General features: G+C 39.4%; 1 protein-coding gene across 1 annotated transcript in view; it reads left to right on the top strand.

Moving 5' to 3' along the window:
• The first annotated feature begins 2,591 nt into the window (after nucleotides 1-2,591).
• LOC126481287 (tubulin alpha chain-like) overlaps nucleotides 2,592-23,567 on the top strand; it is a 284,780-nt gene continuing 263,804 nt past the window's right edge. Inside the window, exons 1-2 of the mRNA XM_050104926.1 lie at nucleotides 2,592-2,631; nucleotides 2,967-3,084. Coding sequence (XP_049960883.1) covers nucleotides 2,609-2,631; nucleotides 2,967-3,084 — 141 coding nt within the window. The 5' untranslated portion in view covers nucleotides 2,592-2,608. The remainder of the gene's footprint in view (nucleotides 2,632-2,966; nucleotides 3,085-23,567) is intronic.

Here is a 23,567-nt window from a genome sequence, read left to right as displayed (position 1 = left end):
TGTGGGCTTTCAAAATAAAACTGATGAAATGTGGTGGCCCTCAACCACGTACCCTCAGATTCAAAGTTGAAATATTGAAAGTTTTGGCTGGTTTCGTTGTCTAGGGGTTGGGATACGTAGTTGCCGCCTTACAGGCCAAATATTGCTGAGTCTACAGTATACTATCTACATATGAATCAAATGGTTGAAGGTTCCTATTACTCGGGAATTGCGAATTTTTAAATCAACATCGTAGTTTATAAATGAAAGATTGCAATTAAATAGAATCTGCGGGTACTATCTTAACGACTTTAAATGATGAGTACGATAGTAGAAATACTTTTTAGAATGCGGTATATTTCTGAAAAACACTTATTGGTGTAGATGGTCCATCAATTAAATAAAATATAAGTTGAATAACAGGGAAACAATAGATTCCTACTTCACGTATTTAGTTATGAATGACAATACATCCCGTGAGATATTCGCTTCTAAACGCATACTACGTCTCCACTGTAGAAACCACGGAAATTTCACACGTTCGCAAGTCGTCACTCCGAAGTATTTCTATCTCCCGCGATCATGCGCAAACCGCTCCACACTCTGCAAGTCTTTCTCGCGACCGTGCGTCCGCCGTGCCGTATAGTCCCGGACTCCTCGTGTCCTGTGCGGCTCTCCCTCACGCCGCACTCTTCAGAACTCCCCTCCTTTTTTTTACGGATCTTGCTCCCCTCCATTCACTTCGGTAGTCGCCTCCCTTAGTAACGAGCGCTGTGATTGGCTATAACACTCCCTCCATGTCTCCAAACCAACGTACACCGAGCGAGGTGGCGCAGTGGTTAGCACACTGGACTCGCATTCGGAAGGACGACGGTTCAATCCCGTCTCCAGCGATCCTGATTTAGGTTTTCCGTGATTTCCCTAAATCGCTTCAGGCAAATGCCGGGAAGGTTCCTTTGAAAGGGCACGGCCGATTTCCTTCCCAATCCTTCCCTAACCCGAGCATGAGCTCCGTCTCTAATGACCTCGTTGTCGACGGGACGTTAAACACTAACCACCACCACCACCAACGTACACTCACAAACATATTTAAACACATACGAAATGCTGGATTTACATTTAAACAACTTGAAATTAAATAAATATTCCTATTGTTGGACCATAAACACGCTCTAACACACATTATTAGACACATAAACAAAATAAATAAATATGTATCAAAGGAATGGAACAAAAGGTAGGCTAGTAGCCTAATGTCTCTGTGCTTTCTAAAACACAGTAAATATTTAATAAATTTCAAATGCCTCTGAGCACTATGGGACTCAACTGCTTAGGTCATTAGTCCCCTAGAACTGAGAACTAGTTAAACCTAACTAACCTAAGGACATCACACACATCCATGCCCGAGGCAGGATTCGAACCTGCGACCGTAGCGGTCTCGCGGTTCCGGACTGCAGCGCCCAGAACCGCACGGCCACTTCGGCCGGCATTTAATAAATTTCTTCGTGAATAGTATATACCGGATATAAACAAAGACATAGACAAATACATATATTTCTAAGCATACTGCTACCGCTTTTTCGTATCACTGTGGAGTACTTATGGCCAGCCATGATCGATAGTAATTGGCCACTTTGACCTTATAAAATTAATAAAATAAAATAAAATAAAATATTAATTATTTTATCTGTATGATTGTCTCTCCTATGAGTCGTCAGGTTTTAATTATTTGGTATCAGACGCTTGACAATGGCTTTTTCGTAAAGGCAATGTTACTCGTAGTTGACCGTGAAATAAAACTGAAATAATCGGACTTCGTAATTAAATCGTTTCCAAAGACTGCTGCGGTAGGTGCGGACTCATAATCTAAATCTCAATATTACAATAATTTGCCAGCCATGCCAAAACGTCGTACAGAGGTGATTGTCTACTAAACAAAAAAATTACACAGTTAGTTAAATCAGATATATTCAATGAATAAGCCTACAGTTCATAATCCTACTTACTTTTATAAATATAAATTCTTTTCAGAATCGAGTGCCTAGTATGGTTGCAACTCGCAGTAATTTTCTATAACATGAAATATGGCGGTGTGCCAGACAATAAACTAAAATACATGCTTCTCGCACCACTTCAACCAGAGCTCTCTTTTCTTAATCAAACATACGAGTAACGTAATTGTGCTTTTGTTTTATCAGCGACACAGCGCTGCAGTTGTGTGCCATAGGCTTTATTTATTTGTCACTGATTATTTATTTAATTAATATCTCACGTTTCCGAGGAAACTCACGCTCGGCATGCAAATGTGCCTTTATATTGCCCCCTGAATTGCGAGGCGAAAGGACACACCTGCAGGCGAGCAATTCACCTAAAGGCACAAGAAAATCTAAGTTATCTACAACTATTTACATGACCTACATTATACACATTATATACAACTTTGAATGACGCGGGTGCGCCGTAAAAGTTCTTATGTTGGCAGATAGAGTGCGCGCATGCGCAGAAGCGTCTGTGTGACTGCCGTTATGTCGTACAGTTAGATCACGCGGCACAGTATTGCAGTTCATATTGTTCGTGTGCGCACGTTTCTCAGTCGTTGCACAAAGAAAATATTCAACCAAGATTACATATGAAGACTACATTCTATGACAGGTAACTTAGTTTTAAATTTACAATATTCGTTATAACACAATGCAACTTAGATTGTTGAATGTTCTTAGTTACATAGTATTGTTTTGAAATACTTCAAAGAAAAATGTCCGTATTTTTCATGTGCGTTGACCTATACACATCGTGTCGTTATTACAGTTCGTATTCATCTGCTGCACAATAATTTTTTACAGGTTAGTATCGTCGTGGTAAAGTTTTTTGATCACAGTAACATCGTTGTATAACAACGTGATTAATACATAAGCGTGTCCATTTCCTATTTCCATTATAGTCGTTGTGATGCAGTTCGTAGTGAGTAAAAGCATTGCTTATTACAGATCAGACGTGACCCGTCGAGTAATTGGTCCACGTGCAGTTCGTTTTTTACATTCCGTGGAAGCTTGGTTGCAGAACCTCGGACGGCACATAGCCGGCGTCGATCCTTGGACAGTCCAGGTAAGCGTGTCCGTCACATTTCGAGAACATTTCATTCCCTGAAGTTCCAACCAAAATTCTTCCACCCGTCGTGTTGTTTTCTGGACAGGCACTTTGTGTCCATTTAATCCAGTTAACATCTTGAAGTTGGGTACTGTAGTAATGTCACTAGACGATGCACGAATTATTCACTTCGCATTTTCAGTTTTTTGCTGAATATAGCTCACCTAAATGTTCGTAGTTATTAATCAAGGAAATCGTTCATCGCGTTTACATAGGTACGATGCATAATGAATGGCATTAACCGTTTCCTTCACATAGGTTTCTGCGTAGTTGCAGAGTTAGTAATGTTCGTTAATGTCCGTGAACAGAGGTTCACTATGCAATGTCTTTTTGGCACTCGTTTTGTTCAAATTTTTACATGATACATCAGTTAAAAAAAAAAAGTAATTATACATACACACGTCACATATTTTCTTAGTATAAACATAATACAGTTGCACATAAACATGTTTACATCATCTTTACATCGCTATAGATTATTACATTGTGTCACATTTGATTACATGAATTGCAGATATTTACATCCTCTTTAGCGGTTTTGCTGGGATATTATCGATGTTTTTTGTGATGTCATCTGAAATTAAGATAGGTTAGACACAACATTCATTACATCAGTAGGCAAGACCAGGCGTTTTCACTACTCAATAAATATTCAAAATAGTAAGAGAGAGAAAATGTTCGATTCCTCGCGTTTTGTGCGTGTGTGTAGAGTGTCTGTGTGGCCTTGACTACTGATAGATGCTTTTCGTGTTGAGAGATGTGCGTCTAATCTATTTCTCAAAGTAAAAGATCGCTTCACAGATGACGTCTGTCAGTTCGTCAGGTGTTATACCAAGTCAGTGGTACCTACAATAACAAATGTTCCGTGAAAAATTAACATGTCATTCACTGCTACGTAATCATAAATTTTACTTTAATATTCAGTCTTCTCGGTGGAGCCGCGGCGTTGAAAGAAAAGTTCTTCTGTCTTCAACTGCGACTCTGGAACGCTGAAATGAAAATTTCTATACTACTTATTATCTGTGTTGTAGCAACAGAGTTTTTCGAGTTGCTTAGCAATATTTTGATGGGTATGACTTTGACATTATTCAGCATGAAATGCTCTAAGATCTCGGTGTGCGTATAGCCCAATAATTTTGTTAGTTCTACGATGTTGTAACAGATACGCACCAGGGTGCGGTATGTTAACAATTATATAAGGTCCTTCATATAGCAGACGCCACTTAGCGTTGCGTCGTTTGAGTGCAACAGATTTATGATGAGTACGAAGTAGTACAAGCATCCCTACCTCGAATTTTTGTTTTCTTTTTATTATGTTTCTGTGATGTTTGTTTCGTATTTGTGCGTGATGTGTCAATGTAGTCAATACTTCTTTTATTTTCTGTTCAGGTGTGATTTCCTTGTCTGACAACTTAGGTAATGGTTCTGTCCACTGATCGTTCTGTTTGCAAATGAACATGATCTCGTTAGGTGTGTAATTTGTATCGTAAATATTTAAGTTATTGTGTACGTCTTCGAAAAGACTTAGGTAGGACACCCAATTAGTATGTTTTGATGAAATATAGGTCCTCATGAAACGATTTAATTCTCGGAAAAGTCTCTCAGTCGCGTTACATTGTGGACTAAACCTCGAAATAAATATACTTTTAATGCTATTGTCCTTCAAGAAATTTCTCCATTTGTACCCAGAATAGTATGCTGCATTATCTGATAGAATTGCTTTAGGTTTTCCCACGTGCGTCAGGTAATCACTTGAGAATCTTCGTATTATAGCACTTGCAGTGGCGGATTTTAAAGCATAAAGTTTAACATGTTTAGAAAATATATCGTAAAAAGCTAAGATATATTTGACGCCTCCAGAGCTTGCTGGATGCGGTCCACTGATGTCAGTACACAGAATTTCCAGGGGTTTACTAGGTAAAATAGAATGTAAATCTGTTTTTGTGGATAAATTCTGGGGTTTTGATTTTTGACATATGACACATGTTTTCAGTTCCCTGTAAATTTTTCTTCTCATATTGCTAAAATAACAGTATGTACTGAGCTTCGCTAAACACTTTTTTGTCCCATAATGACCCCAAACTAAGTGTGTGTGCCAAATTAAATTACGTTCAGACTCTTTGGGAATGCATACACACCAGTTAGTAGCATTTGGATGTCGGCGGTAAAATAGCACATCATTGTGTAACTTGTAATACTTAGTCAAAGGATGATTGTGTTTTTCTACCAGTAATGTTATTATTTTATACCAGAGAGGATCAGATTTTTGTAATTCAGCCATGTTTCTGCACATATCAATATAATATTGGTGATACTGCTTGTCTTGCATTAAGAGAATCCTGTAGTCATTTATATTTTCTAAGTCACTGTTGGTATCATTCATACCTTGTGGAAGTCTAGACAAAGTGTCTGCAATGGTGTTGTCCTTACCTCTTATGTACTTAATTTCAAAAGAGTAGTTCTGAAGTGTAACTGCCCATCGTGATAGTCTAGGATGTACAAGTTTACAAGTTAACAAAAATGTCAGGGCCTGGTGATCGGTGTAAATTACTGTATGTTTTCCAAATAAATAATAATTGAATTTCTTGAATGCCCATACTATGGAAAGTGTTTCTAACTCAGTAGTGGAGTATGAACGCTCACATTCAGTTAGAGTGCGACTCGCAAACCCAATAATTCTTATCTGTTCCTCCTCTTTATTCTTTATAACTTGAAATAAGCAACAGCCCAAGCCAGTACGTGAAGCGTCACAAGTCATACAAAAATCTAAATTGAAATCTGGATGGCTCAATATGTTAGCATTCACTAAAGCATGTTTAATTGTATTAAAGTCATTCTGGCACCGTTCCGACCAGATCCAAACTTGATTCTTTCTGAGTAGATTTAGCAGATGTTTACTGTTCAAAAGTGGTTGTGGCAAAAAACGTCTGAAAAATGAACATAGCCCAAGGAATGATTTTAACTGCTTTTTAGTTAGAGGGCTAGGAAAGTTTCTGATAGCATCTAATTTACTGGGATCCGGACGTATGCCCTGTGAATTAATGATATGTCCTAAATACTTTATCTCACTGCAACCAAACTTTGACTTTCTAAGATTGGCTGTGACTCCAGCTTGTGCAAATTTTTCTAAAATTCTTTGAAGTGTGTCAACGTGTTCTTTCCAGGATTGTGTAGCTATCAGTATATCATCTACATAGTGTGTGACTGTCTCAACTAAATCGTCGCCAAGCGCGGTATCCAGGGCTGTAATGAATACCCCAGAGCTGACATTCAGTCCGAAGGGTAGAACACAAAACTGATAGGTTCGCCCCCCGAACATAAATGCAGTATATTTCCGAGAATCAGGAGTGATACCCACCTGCCAAAACGAATTAGCGAGATCTATTGTGGAAAAATATTTTGCATCTAGAAATTTCTGTAATTGCTCTTCTAAATTTTCAGGTTTTGTGTGAACCGGTAAAATTATTTCATTAATAGCTCGTGCGTCTAACACTAACCTAATGCTTCCATTTGATTTTTTGACAACAAGTAGAGGACTACAGTAAGGTGAGGTGGATGGTTCAATGACCTTCCAGTCTAACATTTGTTTTAATTCTTGCCACACAGCAGGTCGTTGAGATAACGGTACGTTATATGTCTTATGGTAGAAGATCTTGTGAGGCTTAACTTCAATCTTGTACACATACGTGTTGATAACACCTAATCGTTTGGTAAAAACTTGTAAATATTTGGATAACACTTCCTGTAGTTTTATACGTTCATGTACACTAAGAGCTGTAGCTTCACTTATCTTATGATCAAGCAATGTTTTCAAGTCCATTAGCTCTGCGTCAGATGAGCGTGTTTGCATGTCTTGAATGTCTTTGTCAAGTACTAACTGAACCTTGTACCCTGTACAGTGTTTGTCATGCTTTAGAGTTCTCCTGTCCAAATCAATAATAATTACCCTGCTTTTATCATTTAAAATACATTTACCTTTGGAGAAGTCTATAATGCAGTCCTTCTCGCTCATAATATCTATTCCTAATATGCAATTTGTCACAAGGTTTTGTACAACCAGGAATGGCCATTGTACGGTTCCATTACCTATTTTAACGTTTACAAAAACTTGCTTCGTAACCCTACATGACTTATTACCTAGTGCAGTAGTTATTTTACAGTTTTGGGCAGGAAACTCAGGCACAGGTTCCAATTCACACATCTTTTTATAAAAATTAAAAGATAAAACGCTCACAGCTGCACCTGTATCTAGGATAATAGTAGTTGGAATCCCACCTACTACACCAGTAGTGGATGCTAAAACAATTTCATTTGTGTTTAAACGACATTGTGTACTGTCTTGTAAAAGTTCATCTGATATATTGTTATTGTGGTTGTATCTTATAAATAAAACAGGTAGTTTTTGTTTATAATTACTCGGCATATCATTATTCCGTTGTTCAAGTGTGATGTCAAATAACTGATTAACATTGAAGCCGCCCCCCAAGGATTCTTCAGCCACGACCTGGGGCAAAGTAGTGACTGTTTCTAGTTTGTTGGATTAGCATTTGTACTAGGTACTGACACAGATTGAGGTTGTGCATCAGGTGTCATTTCTATTATATTCACATTCGGATATTGCCTATTATGATCAAACTTTTGCGGTTGTTGTTGCTGTTGCGCATTATAACTTACCTGTCGGTCGTAAGGTATGCTCCAATTTTGACCTGGTGGCTGCTGTGGTAAAGCAGAGTTTGAATGAAAGTACTGATCGTTACGAGTCCAACCTTGATGCTGTCTTGGCTCGTAGTTATTATTATTTCTATTTCTGTTTGTGTTTTTGTTATTACCTTTGTATCCGTTGTTACCGTTGTAGTTATTACCGCGGTGCCTTTTGTATGGATTGCCGCATGAAATGTTATTACTGTTGTAACTATTGTTTGTATTGGAATACGAGTGTTGATTTTGATTTCCGTACTGAGACGGCATGTGAGTTTGCTGTTTTTGTTGTACCGCGTATCCAACTGTGGGCGCGCCAGAATTGTGTTGGCAAGCCTGCATGTTTTGCATACCACTAGTGTAAACATTGTGGCTGCTGTTTTGCCGCGCGAAGCGCTGATCTTCAAGTAACATGTCAACCGAATCTAAAGCTGTTAAAAAATAATCTGAATCGTCATCCGGGATATGTAGGAGTTTTTCTTTAATGTTGAAAGGCAATTTGGCCTTCAACGCATGGAGTATATCTCGCGTTGCGACTGGTTCGTCTAAAAAGTGTCCCATGTTCAAGTATTTTTCAAAATATCTGCGTAAGTTACCATTTTTACTGTTAAAAGTTTCAGGTTCTAAAATTTGTCTTCTGAGTCGCTCCTGAACGGGTTGCGACCAGAATTTGTTCAGAAAAGCACGCTCAAACTCACTGTACGTGGTACATACGTCAGCTTGACTGTATGCCCAGACAGCTGCATCGCCTTGGATGTAACCGACAATATATGAAATCTTTTTCCGGTCACTCCAAGTGCGTGGAAATGCGTTACTAAAAGATTTGAGAAAAATCACCGGATGAATGGTTCGTTTTTCTGGGATAAAAATCTGAAATTGCCTGTGTTTCATTAAGCTTTCGTCTTCCTTTGCATTATGATATGGATTTGTCCCACTGTAATTTCTGCTATGTCCAGCTGGCGAGTAATTACGATAATGTTGCTGTGGTTTACCATGATAATAGCTTGTGTTTGTGTTTCCACATCGTGGTATGTGTTGTAGTCGTGGTGTGTTTTGTTCTTGTGTATTTGTCGTGTGCGGTATGTGTGTGTCATACTCGAATGTATATTGGTTCCTGAACTGTGCATTTTGACTGATATTTTCGTTACATTCAGACTGTGGTCGATCGGTGAATTGTCTCATGGGTGCAGTGACGGATTGTATTGCGTCACTGATCAGCTGTTTGTTATTAGTAATGTATTGCGCTACGGAGTCGTGCACAATTGTTGGTAAATTTTCACGTAAGCATCTATCAAAATGTTTGTCTTTGTTCACTACCCAATCATGAAATTCTTTATTAATATTTTGAAAATGAGCTGTGGCATCAGATTGTAAGATGTCAGTCAGGTGTTGTTCAACATTGTCAAATTTATTCTGTACGTCAGTAATTCGTTTTTCAAGGTTGTCATGTACTGAAGGATATGTTTGAATTTGTTCAGTAAGAACTTCACACGTGACATTAAGGTTTTTTACTTGTGACTGTAAAAGTGCTACGTCAGTTGTAGTCTTTTCTTGTCTCGTATTAAGCTGGGAAAATTTAGCACTGAGTTCAGTCATCTGTTTGGTCAGTGTGGCGTCTATAAGTTCCACACGCTTACATAAAGTGTCATTACCTGTCTTGAGTGCTATGAGATCAGATTTGATTCCGTCATTTTGTGTCTTTAACTGTTCATTTTGCGTCTGTAAGGTTGCCATATTTTCTGCGTTTTGTTTCATTAGCATTTGTAACATGTCGGCAATGTTTGCCGTTTGCAAGGTCTCTGCCCCCGCCGCGTCATTAGACGTGACGTCATGCATTAACATGGGCTCTGATTGAGACTTTGAAATTTTTGTGGTGGAAGGCCTATTGTCAAAATTTTCGTCAACACTTGCGTCAATGTTTGATGAATCGTCACTACCGGTTGCTGTCGTAAAGTCATTTTCTAACATTTGTCTCTCGTCCGAGTCGGATTGCGTCTGAATAGTACGTCTTTGCTGTTCCATTTTTGCGTATTGTTTTCTAGTTATTACCATGCCACACGTGATATATGTTTCAAGAAAATATTTGACACTGATTTTAAAATAAAATGCAGTTGAGCATGAAACGCTCGTAGCAACAATGGCTGTCTGTTAATTTAAAAATATAAACTGAATTTGAGATTATTGGTAATGGCTGCTGGCCATGTTACATGATATCGTACAGAAGTCGGCCATATTGTACACTCGTGTATTGGTATTGTTGCATACGTTATTGTTTAGGGAAAAGTACTGAGAATGAAATTTATCACTGAAACTGTTATGCGGAAAAGAAACACTACAGAATTTTACTGAAAAGCTAATACACTGAATTATACGTCTGGTCAAGCCTGCTAATGCAAAGATGCTGCGTCTTACCTTATTTTGCTGGAAGCTTCTTTGCGTCTTCCCGCAAAATTTTATAATTGGCAAATATCTTCTGATTTTTGTTATTTCTCATATAATCAAGTCCAGGTCCAGAAAGTTGATTTTTCACATGAAACAAAGAGAACAATGTAACAAATGACAAAATAACAAGTCCGACACGCAGTCGCCAATATAAAATTAATAAAATAAATTAAATAAAATAAAATATTAATTATTTTATCTGTATGATTGTCTCTCCTATGAGTCGTCAGGTTTTAATTATTCGGTATCAGACGCTTGACAATGGCTTTTTCGTAAAGGCAATGTTACTCGTAGTTGACCGTGAAATAAAACTGAAATAATCGGACTTCGTAATTAAATCGTTTCCAAAGACTGCTGCGGTAGGTGCGGACTCATAATCTAAATCTCAATATTACAATAATTTGCCAGCCATGCCAAAACGTCGTACAGAGGTGATTGTCTACTAAACAAAAAAATTACACAGTTAGTTAAATCAGATATATTCAATGAATAAGCCTACAGTTCATAATCCTACTTACTTTTATAAATATAAATTCTTTTCAGAATCGAGTGCCTAGTATGGTTGCAACTCGCAGTAATTTTCTATAACATGAAATATGGCGGTGTGCCAGACAATAAACTAAAATACGTGCTTCTCGCACCACTTCAACCAGAGCTCTCTTTTCTTAATCAAACATACGAGTAACGTAATTGTGCTTTTGTTTTATCAGCGACACAGCGCTGCAGTTGTGTGCCATAGGCTTTATTTATTTGTCACTGATTATTTATTTAATTAATATCTCGCGTTTCCGAGGAAACTCACGCTCGGCATGCAAATGTGCCTTTATAACCTCCAGTAACTCATGTACTATCAAGTTACATGCCTGTCACTCATACCAATTCAGGTTTATACTAATAGCTTTCTAAATACACATCGATCGACAAAGTCGGATGAAATGTTTAGATTTTGGAAATTCGTTGCTAGGTGTTACTTGTATAATTTACAGTCAGATACTAAACTTTAAACTAATAAAGACATTGAAAATCCGATTACACCATCAAAATTGTCGTGCAAATAATAGTAATGCACATGTTTCTTTTTGAGGTATCATGTTGCATCTGGCTACTATTACTTTCTATATGAACAGTGAAATGTCTGCCATGATGGATCACAAAGTCCGCCATCTTTGGCATTCTCAGCGTGTCTCCTGCATCGACACAGCGTCACCATGGAATTCCCAGCCACGCTGCTTGACCACGCACTGGGGTACCCCTTATGCTCAGGTAACATTCGGCACCACGATTGCTGCCGGGGCGTGGCCTGCCGAGGGGCCCCCGCGCAGCCACGCCAACTCCGAACTTTGAATATTTCCAGGGCGCCACAACTCACCCATTACCACACATAGTTGAGGGTTAATTAAAAGCAGAGTTACTACACTGTTTATGACACTAAATTATGAATCGTTACTTATCTCTCTTGCAGTTTATAACTGAAAATGCAGTGAGGTTTGGGCATTGCGAAGCTGGTTACAGTCGGTAAACGCTACAATATGCACGCCAACAAAACAATCACGAAAGAGATACAGCTAGGGAAATCTATCTCAGGAATACCAACTTCAGCACAACTTTTATTGAAGGTTTCGAATTTGAACGCATCAGCAGACAGGTCGTGTAAATGCATTCGATAATGCGGTATGTTAGGTTTGGGATACGATATGGAAATAAAGTGTAAAACACTTTTACACTGGTAATAATGTGAGAAGTTACATGCTGAAACATCCCATGACCGCGACTTGAATCTGATCTGTAAAAACTGGAACATTTATGCATCCCGGCTGAACCCGGTTGGGACAGGACTCCAAAAACCGGATCCTCCCCAGCCAAATCAGGCCGTCTGATAACTTTACATTATCTTGTCTAGTTCTTTATTAGGAACAACGAGAAGCCACCGACAATCCACGACCACATGCACCAAACCACCACCCCACCCAGCAGAGTTGTGTGGTGGCAAACCAATTATGCATGTGTACATTTTACTCCACACATCTGTGCCACAAATATAAAGTCTAGACGCTGCATTACAACGACTTACGTAAGTTTGTATCATTTATGTTTATAAAGATTTTTTACTCGTCATCGTTTTTTTGTATCTCTTGCCTACTTCTTTTAAACGTATTAATTGCGCAAACAATCACGTTGTTAAGCGCCTAAAACCCCAATATCAACAATCTGTTTCTTGTTTCCAAATGAAAAATGTCAAAACTAAATGCACATTTAATAGTGATTTTTAAAACAAATACCCTGTTTAAAAAAGAGAAAATCATGACTGGGGAGTAGTATGCATGATTTTTTCGACGATAACTTCGAATGCAAATAAGAGTGGTTCTGACATAAATGGTCACTTAACCTAAAAAAAAATTATAAAGATAATTCGAAACACCAGACTAGTACAGGGTGGAGCGCGGTAACTTGGTTTTTCATAATTCACGTTGTGGCGGCGCTGTTGGTCGAATAGAGGGAAGATTGGACGTCGTTTATAGTGACAGACGGGAGGGTTGTATTCCGTTGTTGTTCAGTTACGATAATGGAGTGTATACGCGAGTAGCGCTCATTTTGTGTTGAAGTGTATTTCTCGAATTCCCGCTCTATCATTGCAGTGCAGCGTGATTTTCGTTTGCGATTTGCAGTATCCCCACGCGGACGTGTTCCTGGACGGCAATCCATTTTAAATTGGGTAAATGCGTTCAGAACAACAGGGGATGTGCAGTCTGTACGAAGAGATTCTGAGAAAAGCGTTACAACACCACAAAATCTCGAACGAGTTACAGCAGAAGTGCTGCGATCTCCGAAACGCTCAGCTCGGAAACACGCACTTGCTCTTCGCATTTCAAGACGTTCTCTCCACCGGATTCTTCATAATGAACTGAATTTTCACCAGTATAAAATGTGTGTGGTGCAGCAATTGTCAATACGAGATTATGTAACATGAAGAACATCTTGTGAAGACATGCATCCAACCATATCCCGTGACGCAAATGTGTTCTTTTCTGATGAGACACATTTTCACCTCAGTGGGTGTGTAAACAAACAGAATATGCGGTACTGGAGGGACACGAACCCCAGGCAAATTCACCAGAGTCCCCTGCACTCGGACCACGTCACTGTGTGGTGCGCCATATCACGAATAGGCATCACTGGCCCTTACTTTTTCCAGGAAAATCGTCGTGCTGTAACTGTGAAATCGGATCGTTACTTAACTATGCTGCAAGAGTTTTTCCAGCCGATATTCGAGGCAATGCAATTACAGGATGCCTGGTTTCAACAAGACGGTGCCACTGCCTGCACACACGGCGGGAATTACCATGAATTTTCTGAGGCAAACGCTTCCTGGAAGGCTTATCTCTCGGATGGGGGATCTCAACTGACCCGCACGATCACCGGAATTAGCTCCATGCGATTTTTTTCTTTAAGTTTACCTGAAGTCAAAGGTGTATTGCAACCGTCCCAACACGCTGGAAGACCTACAGAACAATATTGAGGCTGAAACTGCAAGAGTACGAGAAGACATGCTTGAAAGAGTACGTGAGATTTTCAGAAAAGGACTGCGGCAGTGTCATTTGTCAAATGATGGTTCAAATGGCTCTGAGCACTATGTGACTTAACTTCTGAGGTCATCAGTCCCCTAGAACTTAGAATTACTTAAACCTAACTAACCTAAGGACATCACACACACCCATGCCCGAGGCAGGATTCGAACCTGCGACCGTAGCGGTCGCGCGGTTCCAGACTGAAGCGCCTAGAACCGCTCGGCCACTCCGGCCGCCAGACATTTGTCAGATATACTGTTTAAACCATGTAATTAGAAACTTCCATTACCGTCCAACAGGAGAAAATAAACAATGTAGGTTTGTAAGTGTTCTTTTTTTTTATTTCATTCCCAAACCAGCTACTTACCACGCTTCACCCACAGTTCAAACACACTGCATTCTGTGACAAGCCGCGCGGGGTAGCCGTGCAGCATTAGGCGCCTTGCCACAATTCGCGCGGCTGCCCCCATTGAAGGTTCGAGTCCTCCCTCAGTTACGGGTGTATGTGTTGTTCTTAGCATAAGTTAGTTTAAGTTAGAATGTGAGATTAAGTAGTGTGTAAGCCTAGGGACCGATGACCTCAGCAGTTTGGTCCCACAGAACTTACCACAAATTTCCATTTTTTTTTTCTGTGATAAGACTAGATAGACCTGCCCCAGAAGAAAACCTGATTCATGCAGCCACACAGTTTTTCACCGAGTAATGTTTCCATAGCCAAATACGGCAAAAAAGAAACATGCTGTCGGCACGAAAGCTGCAGCTCTAGCGAAGAATTTGTTAAGCCCTCTATCACTCGGCAAAACGAAAAGTGATATAAAAGATGTGTATCTCATAAGCGCATCTGTCGATGTTATTAATTATGAAAACACTAAATCACCCACGTCATCATTCAGTGATTGCATCAAAATCGTATCACAGATCAATGATATCGAAAATATTGAAAATGAGACGTTCTACACAATTCCTTAGATTATTCTACAGCAACTACGGAAGCATAATTATACGTATCTGTCTACCTTCTCACAAAATTTGAAACGAGTCACACAAGGTGGAAGAATATAAGTGGCGAGCATCAAAAAAAGTGTTTTCGCACACAAAATCCGAATGAAGCTAGAGTTTTGAAAGCAAGTTTTCAATTTTATTTATTTTATTTTAATCACTCTAAATCGTTTCCGCACATTCATTTCAAATACGAACAATTTTTACGTGCTACAATTACCTCAAAAACGGATAAGGATTGTTGGTTAAAAATGTTTAATTTTTACATTATCCATTATCCACCTTCGCGCAAAGCTTAAGCTGATTCGAACAACTTTGAAATGCAGAAGTTTTGCGCTTCAAAAAACTCTCAGAAAAACGTCTTTTTGCTAGTAATTTTTAACATAGAAGTGGTGCGCCCAAAATACTCATAAAAATAAAGCTGTTTTTTGAAAATGAGATGTGAATTTTATCCTAAGAACGCATTTTTTATTTGTTTGAATCACTTTAAGCCTTTTTCACACATTCAGTTCACGTAAGAATGAATTTGGTGTGTTACATTTAACTCGACTTAAACCACCGTATTTTAATGACGCATAAATATTATTAGATATAAAATATCATTTTTAGTTTATCCATTTATCTACCATAGTCCAAATCTTTTACTGATTTGTACAAGTTTAAAATACAGAAGTGATGCGCCTCTCAGGCATGTATTTGCACATAAAATCAGAACGGTGCGCGTACAAATGGTGCCATTAGCTGAGCATTAACTTCATCCCAATTAACATCTTTTGCAAGCTACAGCAACACAGATATTCGAATGGCTATACAGATTACCGCTGGTCCACGCTATACCAACAACCTTTTACCCCATGATTCTAGCTGGAATAGGAACCGAGCATCAAGACCCCCCCCCCCCCCTTTCCCCTGAAACCGTGATTGTGCTTGCGATCTTCTCAACCATACGTTGTAACGTTAACTACGTGTATAATGGGAGTGACTACCGCGATGTTTACAACATAGTTCTGATTTCAGATATGCTGGATAAGGCAGCATTCAAGTAGTTTACGTAATGGAATGGCTGTGTGCCGTCATATCGCAAACCCACATTCATTAGGGCTTTCTCAGTTTCGTATATCTGTTGATATTTACCAGTATTTGATTACTAACCTTCCAATTAAGTCTGACTCAGCAGAATATTCGTTTTTCCAATTGAGAAGAAACCAGAAAAAATTTGTAACTTTTTAAACTGCTCAGCCAAATTTTATAGTAATTGTAAAACGAATACACTTCGTCTTCAATATCAATAACTTCCAGTGATTATTTTTACTATCAGGTTTCATAATTGCCTCTTGATTTACTGTCTGTACAAGTAGTAGCTGATATTTCCTTATAACAGTGAGAAGAAAATGGTTGATTTCATAAAACACAGCTACTGTCTGGCTTTTGTTTCTTGTCTAGTAAACAACGCGTCTCACGTTCGTCTTCGTAACAAAAGCAGATGACATGCTAAGTCAGTGTCGCCTGCGTGCGAATTCAGGCTACATCAGCAACGAGGGAAGGCTGTTAGCAACGGTCGAGTACCTTCGATTTGTGTCGTTTCAGCTAGGCTCCTCACCAACCAACGCGCTGGATGTCTTCAAGGAGTTAGCGAATAGTAATCACTTATCTTTTCGGAAGTTCCAGACTTAAGTAGGGCCAGTACTCCTTAATCTTCTTTAGTGAAGGAATATTAGGAAACGGGAGTTCAGCACATGTGATTTTTCTTTGTCACCCTCAGTTCATCGATTCCAATTAAAAAGTGTGGAAACCGAAGTAAATTTCATTATCGCTGTTTTACAAGTAATTTCAAACGTTGTATTTAACTGTATGAATATGTGTTTCGTCTTTTATTTTAGTTTGTTGTTGATATTGACACTTGGCGTTCATACCATGTAGCCATCACCGTACTATAGAAGTGAAATATTTGATTATTAAAAACAATGGATACTTATTCAGAGCACATAGACGGTAACAGATCATAACAACAACGATCAAGTTCCACAATGTTTCAGGGTTCATAACTTGTTACCACCTGTCGCCATATGAGGGTACGCCCAGCATTGTCGAACATAAACGTTTACGTGGTTCAGATGCTGTGGTGGGAGGCATAATGTTCCATGGGCGTATTGAACACCTATTCTCTGAACGCGATTCTCTCTCTGGTCAATGTTATTGTGAGACACGTTCACAGGGGTCTCTTCAGGGGTGCATTCGGCACGTATTTCGTTTGTATGGATGACAATGTGCGAACTTACCGTCTGTGATGATCACACACCCTATTAAGCATCATTTCCCGCCGTTTCTAATGTCCAGGAGACCATCATCAGTCGGGGTGACTTCACTGTAATTGTTATCTTTGAATAAAGTGTTACTTCTGTTCGTCTCATTGCATATTTCTTTCAGCTGCCTTTTATACTAAAGTGTAGCAGTTCAGTTTGACAGTGACACGTCATACGAAAGTTAGTTTCGTTCTTAAGCTTTGCATACCAGCCTGTATATTATTGAGGTAAAAAATAAACATATACTAATTTGTTCTTTAGTCACATTGCTACACAGTCTCCTCTTTAGCCGGCCGGTGTGGCTGTGCGGTTCTAAGCGCGTCAGTTTGGAAGCGCGTGACCGCTACGGTCGCAGGTTCGAATCCTGCCTCGGGCATGGATGTGTGTGATGTCCTTAGGTTATTTAGGTTTAAGTAGTTCTAAGTTCTAGGGGACTGATGACCTCAGTAGTTAAGTCCCATAGTGCTCAGAGCCATTTGAACCATTTTCTCCTCTTTATACGATGGATTCCATAACGCAAAAATAAGCATCGTCGTCCGAGAGTCCATAAGTTTGGTATAGCAGCTCGCTCCCCAACCCTGTCCATCTCAAGAGTGTGACAGCGTGTAAAATATATTAGTTCGGCGACTAATACATCCTTTTCCAATACACTCTCAATGTGAGTATTTCACATGTGCATGTCATTTACCTTGGTGTTATCGTCTGATTTCCGCAATATTAGTCGTGTTATTATTGTAATCAGCATCAGTTTTAAGTTGACGCAAACATTAATGCCAGACGAAATTTCTTTCAGAGCTGTGGAGTCTGCTCTCTAGGTCTCTCTCAGACAGTGTAAGTTGTAAATCAACAGTTCGGTTTCTAGTCTCTGCCCAGTAAACTGTTTCAATCTGTCGCTGTCTGCCTCTGGTAGCTGAGTGGTCAGCGCGACGGAATATCATACCTAACGGCACGGGTTCGATTCCCGGCTGGGTCGAGATTTTCTCCGCTCAGGGACTGGGTGTTGTGTTGTCCTTATCGTCGTCATTTCAGCCTCACCGACGCGCAAGTCGCCGAAGTGACGTCAACTCGAAATACTTGCACCAGGCGAGTGGTCTACCCGACGGGAGGCCCTAGCCACACGCCATTTCCATCTGTCGCTTTCGTTCAGTATTGTTGCTCCCTTACAGTCAAAATGAATGCTGCCGTGTTCTTAATTTACTGTATGCTGTGTGATCGAACTGTTCGCAAATCACAAATACTTTCATGCTACAGGCCAGTTGCACGGGCTGATTTATCTTGAATACTCGTGGCAGTAGTGAAAGTATTTCTAAACAACGGTGTAAGCTAACTATTAAACAGACAACTTTCCGCGAATTGTATTGCCAACTGTGAACAACACTTACCGAAAAGCAATGTTATTTGCTAATGATTTCTGAAACTTTTTTGGAAAAATCGTTTCAATTATTTCGTTACGCTGTGAAACTAAAAAGTTTCGGAGGAATCAGTAAACCTACAATAAAAATTACTGTAACAGCCGTACCCGTAGTTGCGCGACTGACGAACATACAAGGAGGTAACAGTAACGAAGTCTACAGGTTGTTCGGAACTTCTAGGACGTGTAGAGAGGAGTGAGTACCATATTTTGAATAGGAGCCCATGTCCGGAAACGTACCGATTCCCTTCTATGACTGTTTCAATTCAGGTATGTAGCGACTCCTCGTCTGCTGAGGGAAAAAGTCTCTTAATTGCTTGTTCTGGTACGCAATAGGATAGACAGGTTTTAACTCCTACAGACTGCTGCTTGTGAGGTCGTATGCAAACTTTAATTTACGAGATTCCTGTAGAGATAGAAGAAGACCTGCGGGCACGAATTCCGGCTGCTGCACTGGAAACTGAAGAGACATCAACCCACTTTGTAACGCATCAGTACTGTTCTGTACGTACAGTACGCTGGGTTCTTTTTTGTTTTGGAATAATGTAACCATGTTATGTCTAAGTGTTAATACAATCAAATGGGCTTAAGTGGTAAGTGGATGTTTCGTTATTTTTCCTTTCGAATTGTTACCTAATAACTGTATTGCGTCGTGCCTAATTCAGTTCCTCAAGCAGAAGTGGATGAGTTACAGCTCTGAATTGAAACCGTAGTAGAACGGAAACGGTAATATTCAAAATATTCTGTGCTCACTCCCTTCTACAAGTCCTAGAAATTTGTAACGGGAATTTCCGAACAGCCTGCATAACTGAAACGCACAATACGTGGTTACCTCATTCTTAATAGTAGTTCTCCTCGTATTCGTTTCTGTCAAATGAGAAGAAGCGCTACATTAACAACATTATCTTATGACTATTTTCAGAATAAATCAACAGCAGTGAATGTTGAAAGAGAATTAAGAAGGAAACAAGAATTTTGATACTATATTCAAAGATGTGAATATACAAAAATAAGCGAAAAATATCTTGCACCAAAGAAAATGGTCAAGGCACGTAACCTGAGAACCATAGAGTAGTTTCTAGTCTCATATCTCTGGTTTCAAGGAAAAAACAATGTAAACGAAAAAATTGAAACAGTGAAAATATTGCTCAACTCATATTCCCCACACCAACAAAATTTTTCGTAACGTTTTTCTCAATTCAAGTACATAAAATTCTTTTTTATTCTTCACCTTTAGTCACCAAAATAGTCAATATGGTAAGTTTATTGAAACAATTACTGTAAAATCAAGTTGTGACTGCTACTTGGCGATTTCTATAATACATAACTTCAATTTACTTTCAGAGGGAATGCATTTCAATACACATTGGCCAAGCAGGAGTGCAGATGGGAGATATGTGTTGGGAGCTCTATTGCCTAGAACATGGTGTGACGCCTAATGGCACCATGAAGATTACAGACAGCCAGTCGAATTCAAATAACTGCCACAATTCGTTCTTCTCTGAAAATGAAGCCGGGAGGCACAGTCCGAGAGCCATCATGTTGGATTTAGAACCTACGGTCATAGGTAATGATCAAATCTCTTTTCCCCGCTCTGTTTCCTAAACCGCGCGCGCGCCTGTGTGTGTGTGTGTGTGTGTGTGTGTGTGTGTGTTGATTCACGGGTGGATAGGTTGCTGGGGTCAACATGTTGTTCATGATGTTTGTCGCACGTTCCCTACGTTACTGGTCAAAGCCGACGACTGGTATCCGATTGTTGGGCACTGATATACGTATGCTTTTTCTTCGTCTCTTTTTCTCTCATAAGCTAAATCGTTGGGTCTAAAACAATATGTGTCCACTTTTGCCACATTTTTGACTCAGTAACCTCCAGTATAATAATAGTGAACCTATGTATATACTGCGAAATTAAAAATAAGAACCATACTCTCACGGATCAAGAATACTACAGCATAAAAAACTACCTTTTTTAAAAAAACATTCATGGTAACAGGTGAAAGGGCTTTCTGTTCAGATTTGAATGGTCTCCCTTGACAAAATAAGCGCAGTCAAGCAAAAAGTCGCTTTATCGCACAAACGTCTATCGCAGAAGCTATGATTCAAAATAAGGCAGATCACAGTTCTCGCCAAAGGGAACACGTCTGTAGTTCCATGGACAACGTGGTCATAAGAGACAGAGAACGGTAACAGTTGGAAATGGGTGGGTAAGAATATCAGACTAATCGAAGAAATCATCTCAGCGTACACCTAAGCGCTTAATGGAAATCTAAATGGGGATTGCCGGATGGGAATTTGAACTCCGCAACTCCCGACTACGGGTACAGTGTTTGAATTACTGCACCTCCTCCATCAGTAGCATCCCCAGAATTTTCAGAACTTCCTACAGCAACAATCGGCACTAAATAGAAGATATAAAAAGTGTACAAAAAGATTCAAGGATATATCCAAAGCCGGTATTTAACTATGTTAGTAATTATTTATGCTATCATCCTCAATTCAGATCTGTTTTATTCTTACGATAATTTACCGTGGTTACTATTTAGTCCTTCTTATCTTTGTGTTGATAAATACCTAAAAGATCTGTTGTAATTCGTTTTACGTTTTCTCAGATGTATTAAAACCCCATCTTCAAGAAAATACATTTTTTTTCCTGTCATATGCCGCGCTTTCTGTCATAAAGAAGTTTATTGTTGACATACAATGATTGTAATTGTCGTGATATGTCTGTTTGTCTTTACGTGTGGAGCTCCTCTCAAAGTTCCTTCTACAATGTACTTTTTCCATAATCTTGCCGAAACATAAGGCTTCACACCATAACTGTTCACCATTTGTTACACAGTCAGTTTTGAAAACAAAATATATCTTGTCTTGTCACGTATTGGCTGATCTCTGATTCCATACAGATAATAAACTCATCGTAAAACATACCTAATAGGAAAAGAAGGCTCATGATTACTATTTCTGTCTTGTGGCACGAAGAAGCTCTATAATATCGTTAGCACTTTCCACAAGTTATAAAACGTAAGATGATTCAATTATTAAATATATACGTATATTGTTTTTTAACTATGTAAGTTTTGAATTTAAAAATACCTTATTCCTCTCACCGACTTACCAGTATTCATATTATTTTGCCAGCAGAAGTAGCTTGAACTTATTAAAGACGATACTTAAGTTTTGCCTCCAGGGCGCTCACGTGTCACAAAGTCCCCCACCCCGTTTTACATGAAACCCTGAGTGAAGTGGCGCCAAGTTTAAGACATTGGACTTGTATCCTGGAAGAAGAGGATACTTCGTCCATCCATTTAGGTTTTTCGGGATTTCTCCAAATCGCTGATGGGAAAAGTAATTATTCCTTCAAAAGGAAACAACCAATTTCCTTCCTCAATCTAATCTTACGCTCCCTCTCTGATTATCTAGTGGTCGACGGGACACTGAACACTAATGTCCCTTATCTTTTCCTAGATGAAACATGAACACCACAAATCTCCACTTTCCTTTCTGACTCAGTGTTTTCCAAACCACGATGGCTCTCAGTTTCTTCTGCCTCTATAGCCTAAGTCGTTAAAGCACTCGATTCGAAGGCAAGCGGTTCGACTCCTGACGAGAGAAGAAATTTTCACATTTAGTGTTTGGCAAGCAAGCAGAAAACACATGATAGGATTAAGTTACCAATCGCCAGATTATTTATCAACATCGCGGATTAAATCTCATGCCCCTGTACAGTATCTTACTAGCCATGCCAACAGCAATAGGAGCACCTCACTTCACTGCACGCGAACTCAACGACCACCACCCATACTTCTCCCTTTGCTTGTGTCAAAAGTACCAAATAAAAGCAGACATTGAATACAGAGAATATGAAATACACGTGGACAAATTATTTACCTGATAAGCTGTTGTTGTTGTGGTCTTCATTCCGAAGACTGGTTCGATGCAGCTCTCCTTGCTGCTCTGTCCTATACAAATCTCTTCACCTCCGAATAACTACTGCAACCTACATCCTTCTAAATCTGCATACTGTATTCATTTCTTGGTCTCCCTGTATGATTTTTGCCCCCCACACTTGTCTCCAATACTAGATTGCTGATCCCTTCATATCTCAGGATGCGTCCTGTCAACAGATCCCTTCTTTTAGTCAAGTTGTTCCACAAATATCTTGTCTCCTCAATTCTGGTCAGTACTTCCACATTAGTTACGTGATCGAGCCCGTCTAATCTTCAGTATTCTTCTGTAGCACCACATTTCGAAAGCTTCTATTCTCTTTTTATCTAAACTGTTTATCATCCTTGTTTCACTCCGATACATGCCCACGCTCCAGACATATACCTTCAGAAAAGACTTCCTAACATTTAAATCTATATTCGAAGTTAAAAATTTCTCTTCTTCAGAAATGCATTTCTTATCATTGCCAGACTACGTTTCATCTTCTCTCTACTTCGGCCATCATCAGTTATTTTGATACCCAAATAGAAATCTCATCTACGACTTCACCTTTCTCGTCTCCTTATCTTGGCTCTGAGCACTATGCGACTTAAATTCTGAGGTCATCAGTCGCCTAGAACTTAGAACTAATTAAACCTAACTAACCTAAGGACATCACACACATCCATGCCCGAGGCAGAATTCGAACCTGCGACCGTAGCGGTCCCTCGGCTCCAGACTGTAGCGCCTAGAACCGCACGGCCACTCCGGCCGTCCGTCTCCTTATCTGATTCCCTTAGCATCATCTAATTTAATTCGACTACATTCCATTATCTCTGTTTTGGTTTTGTTGATATTCATCTTATATCCTCCTTTCCATTCCATTCAACTGATCTTCCAAATCCTTTGTCTCTGACAGAATTATAATATCATCGGCAACCTCAAAGTTTTTCTTTCGTCTCTCTGAACTTTAATTCCTGTTCTAGATTTTTCTTTTGTTTCAATGTACGTATTGACTAACACCGGGGATAGGCTACAACCCTGTCTCACTCGCTTTTCAACCACTGCCTCTCTTTGATGCTCATAGACTTTTATAAC

The sequence above is a fragment of the Schistocerca serialis genome, chromosome 5, assembly GCF_023864345.2.
Source record: "Schistocerca serialis cubense isolate TAMUIC-IGC-003099 chromosome 5, iqSchSeri2.2, whole genome shotgun sequence".
Taxonomy (NCBI): Eukaryota; Metazoa; Arthropoda; class Insecta; order Orthoptera; family Acrididae; genus Schistocerca; species Schistocerca serialis.
The sequence above is the reverse complement of the archived record's forward strand: the minus strand, read 5'-3'. Positions and strand labels throughout refer to the sequence as shown.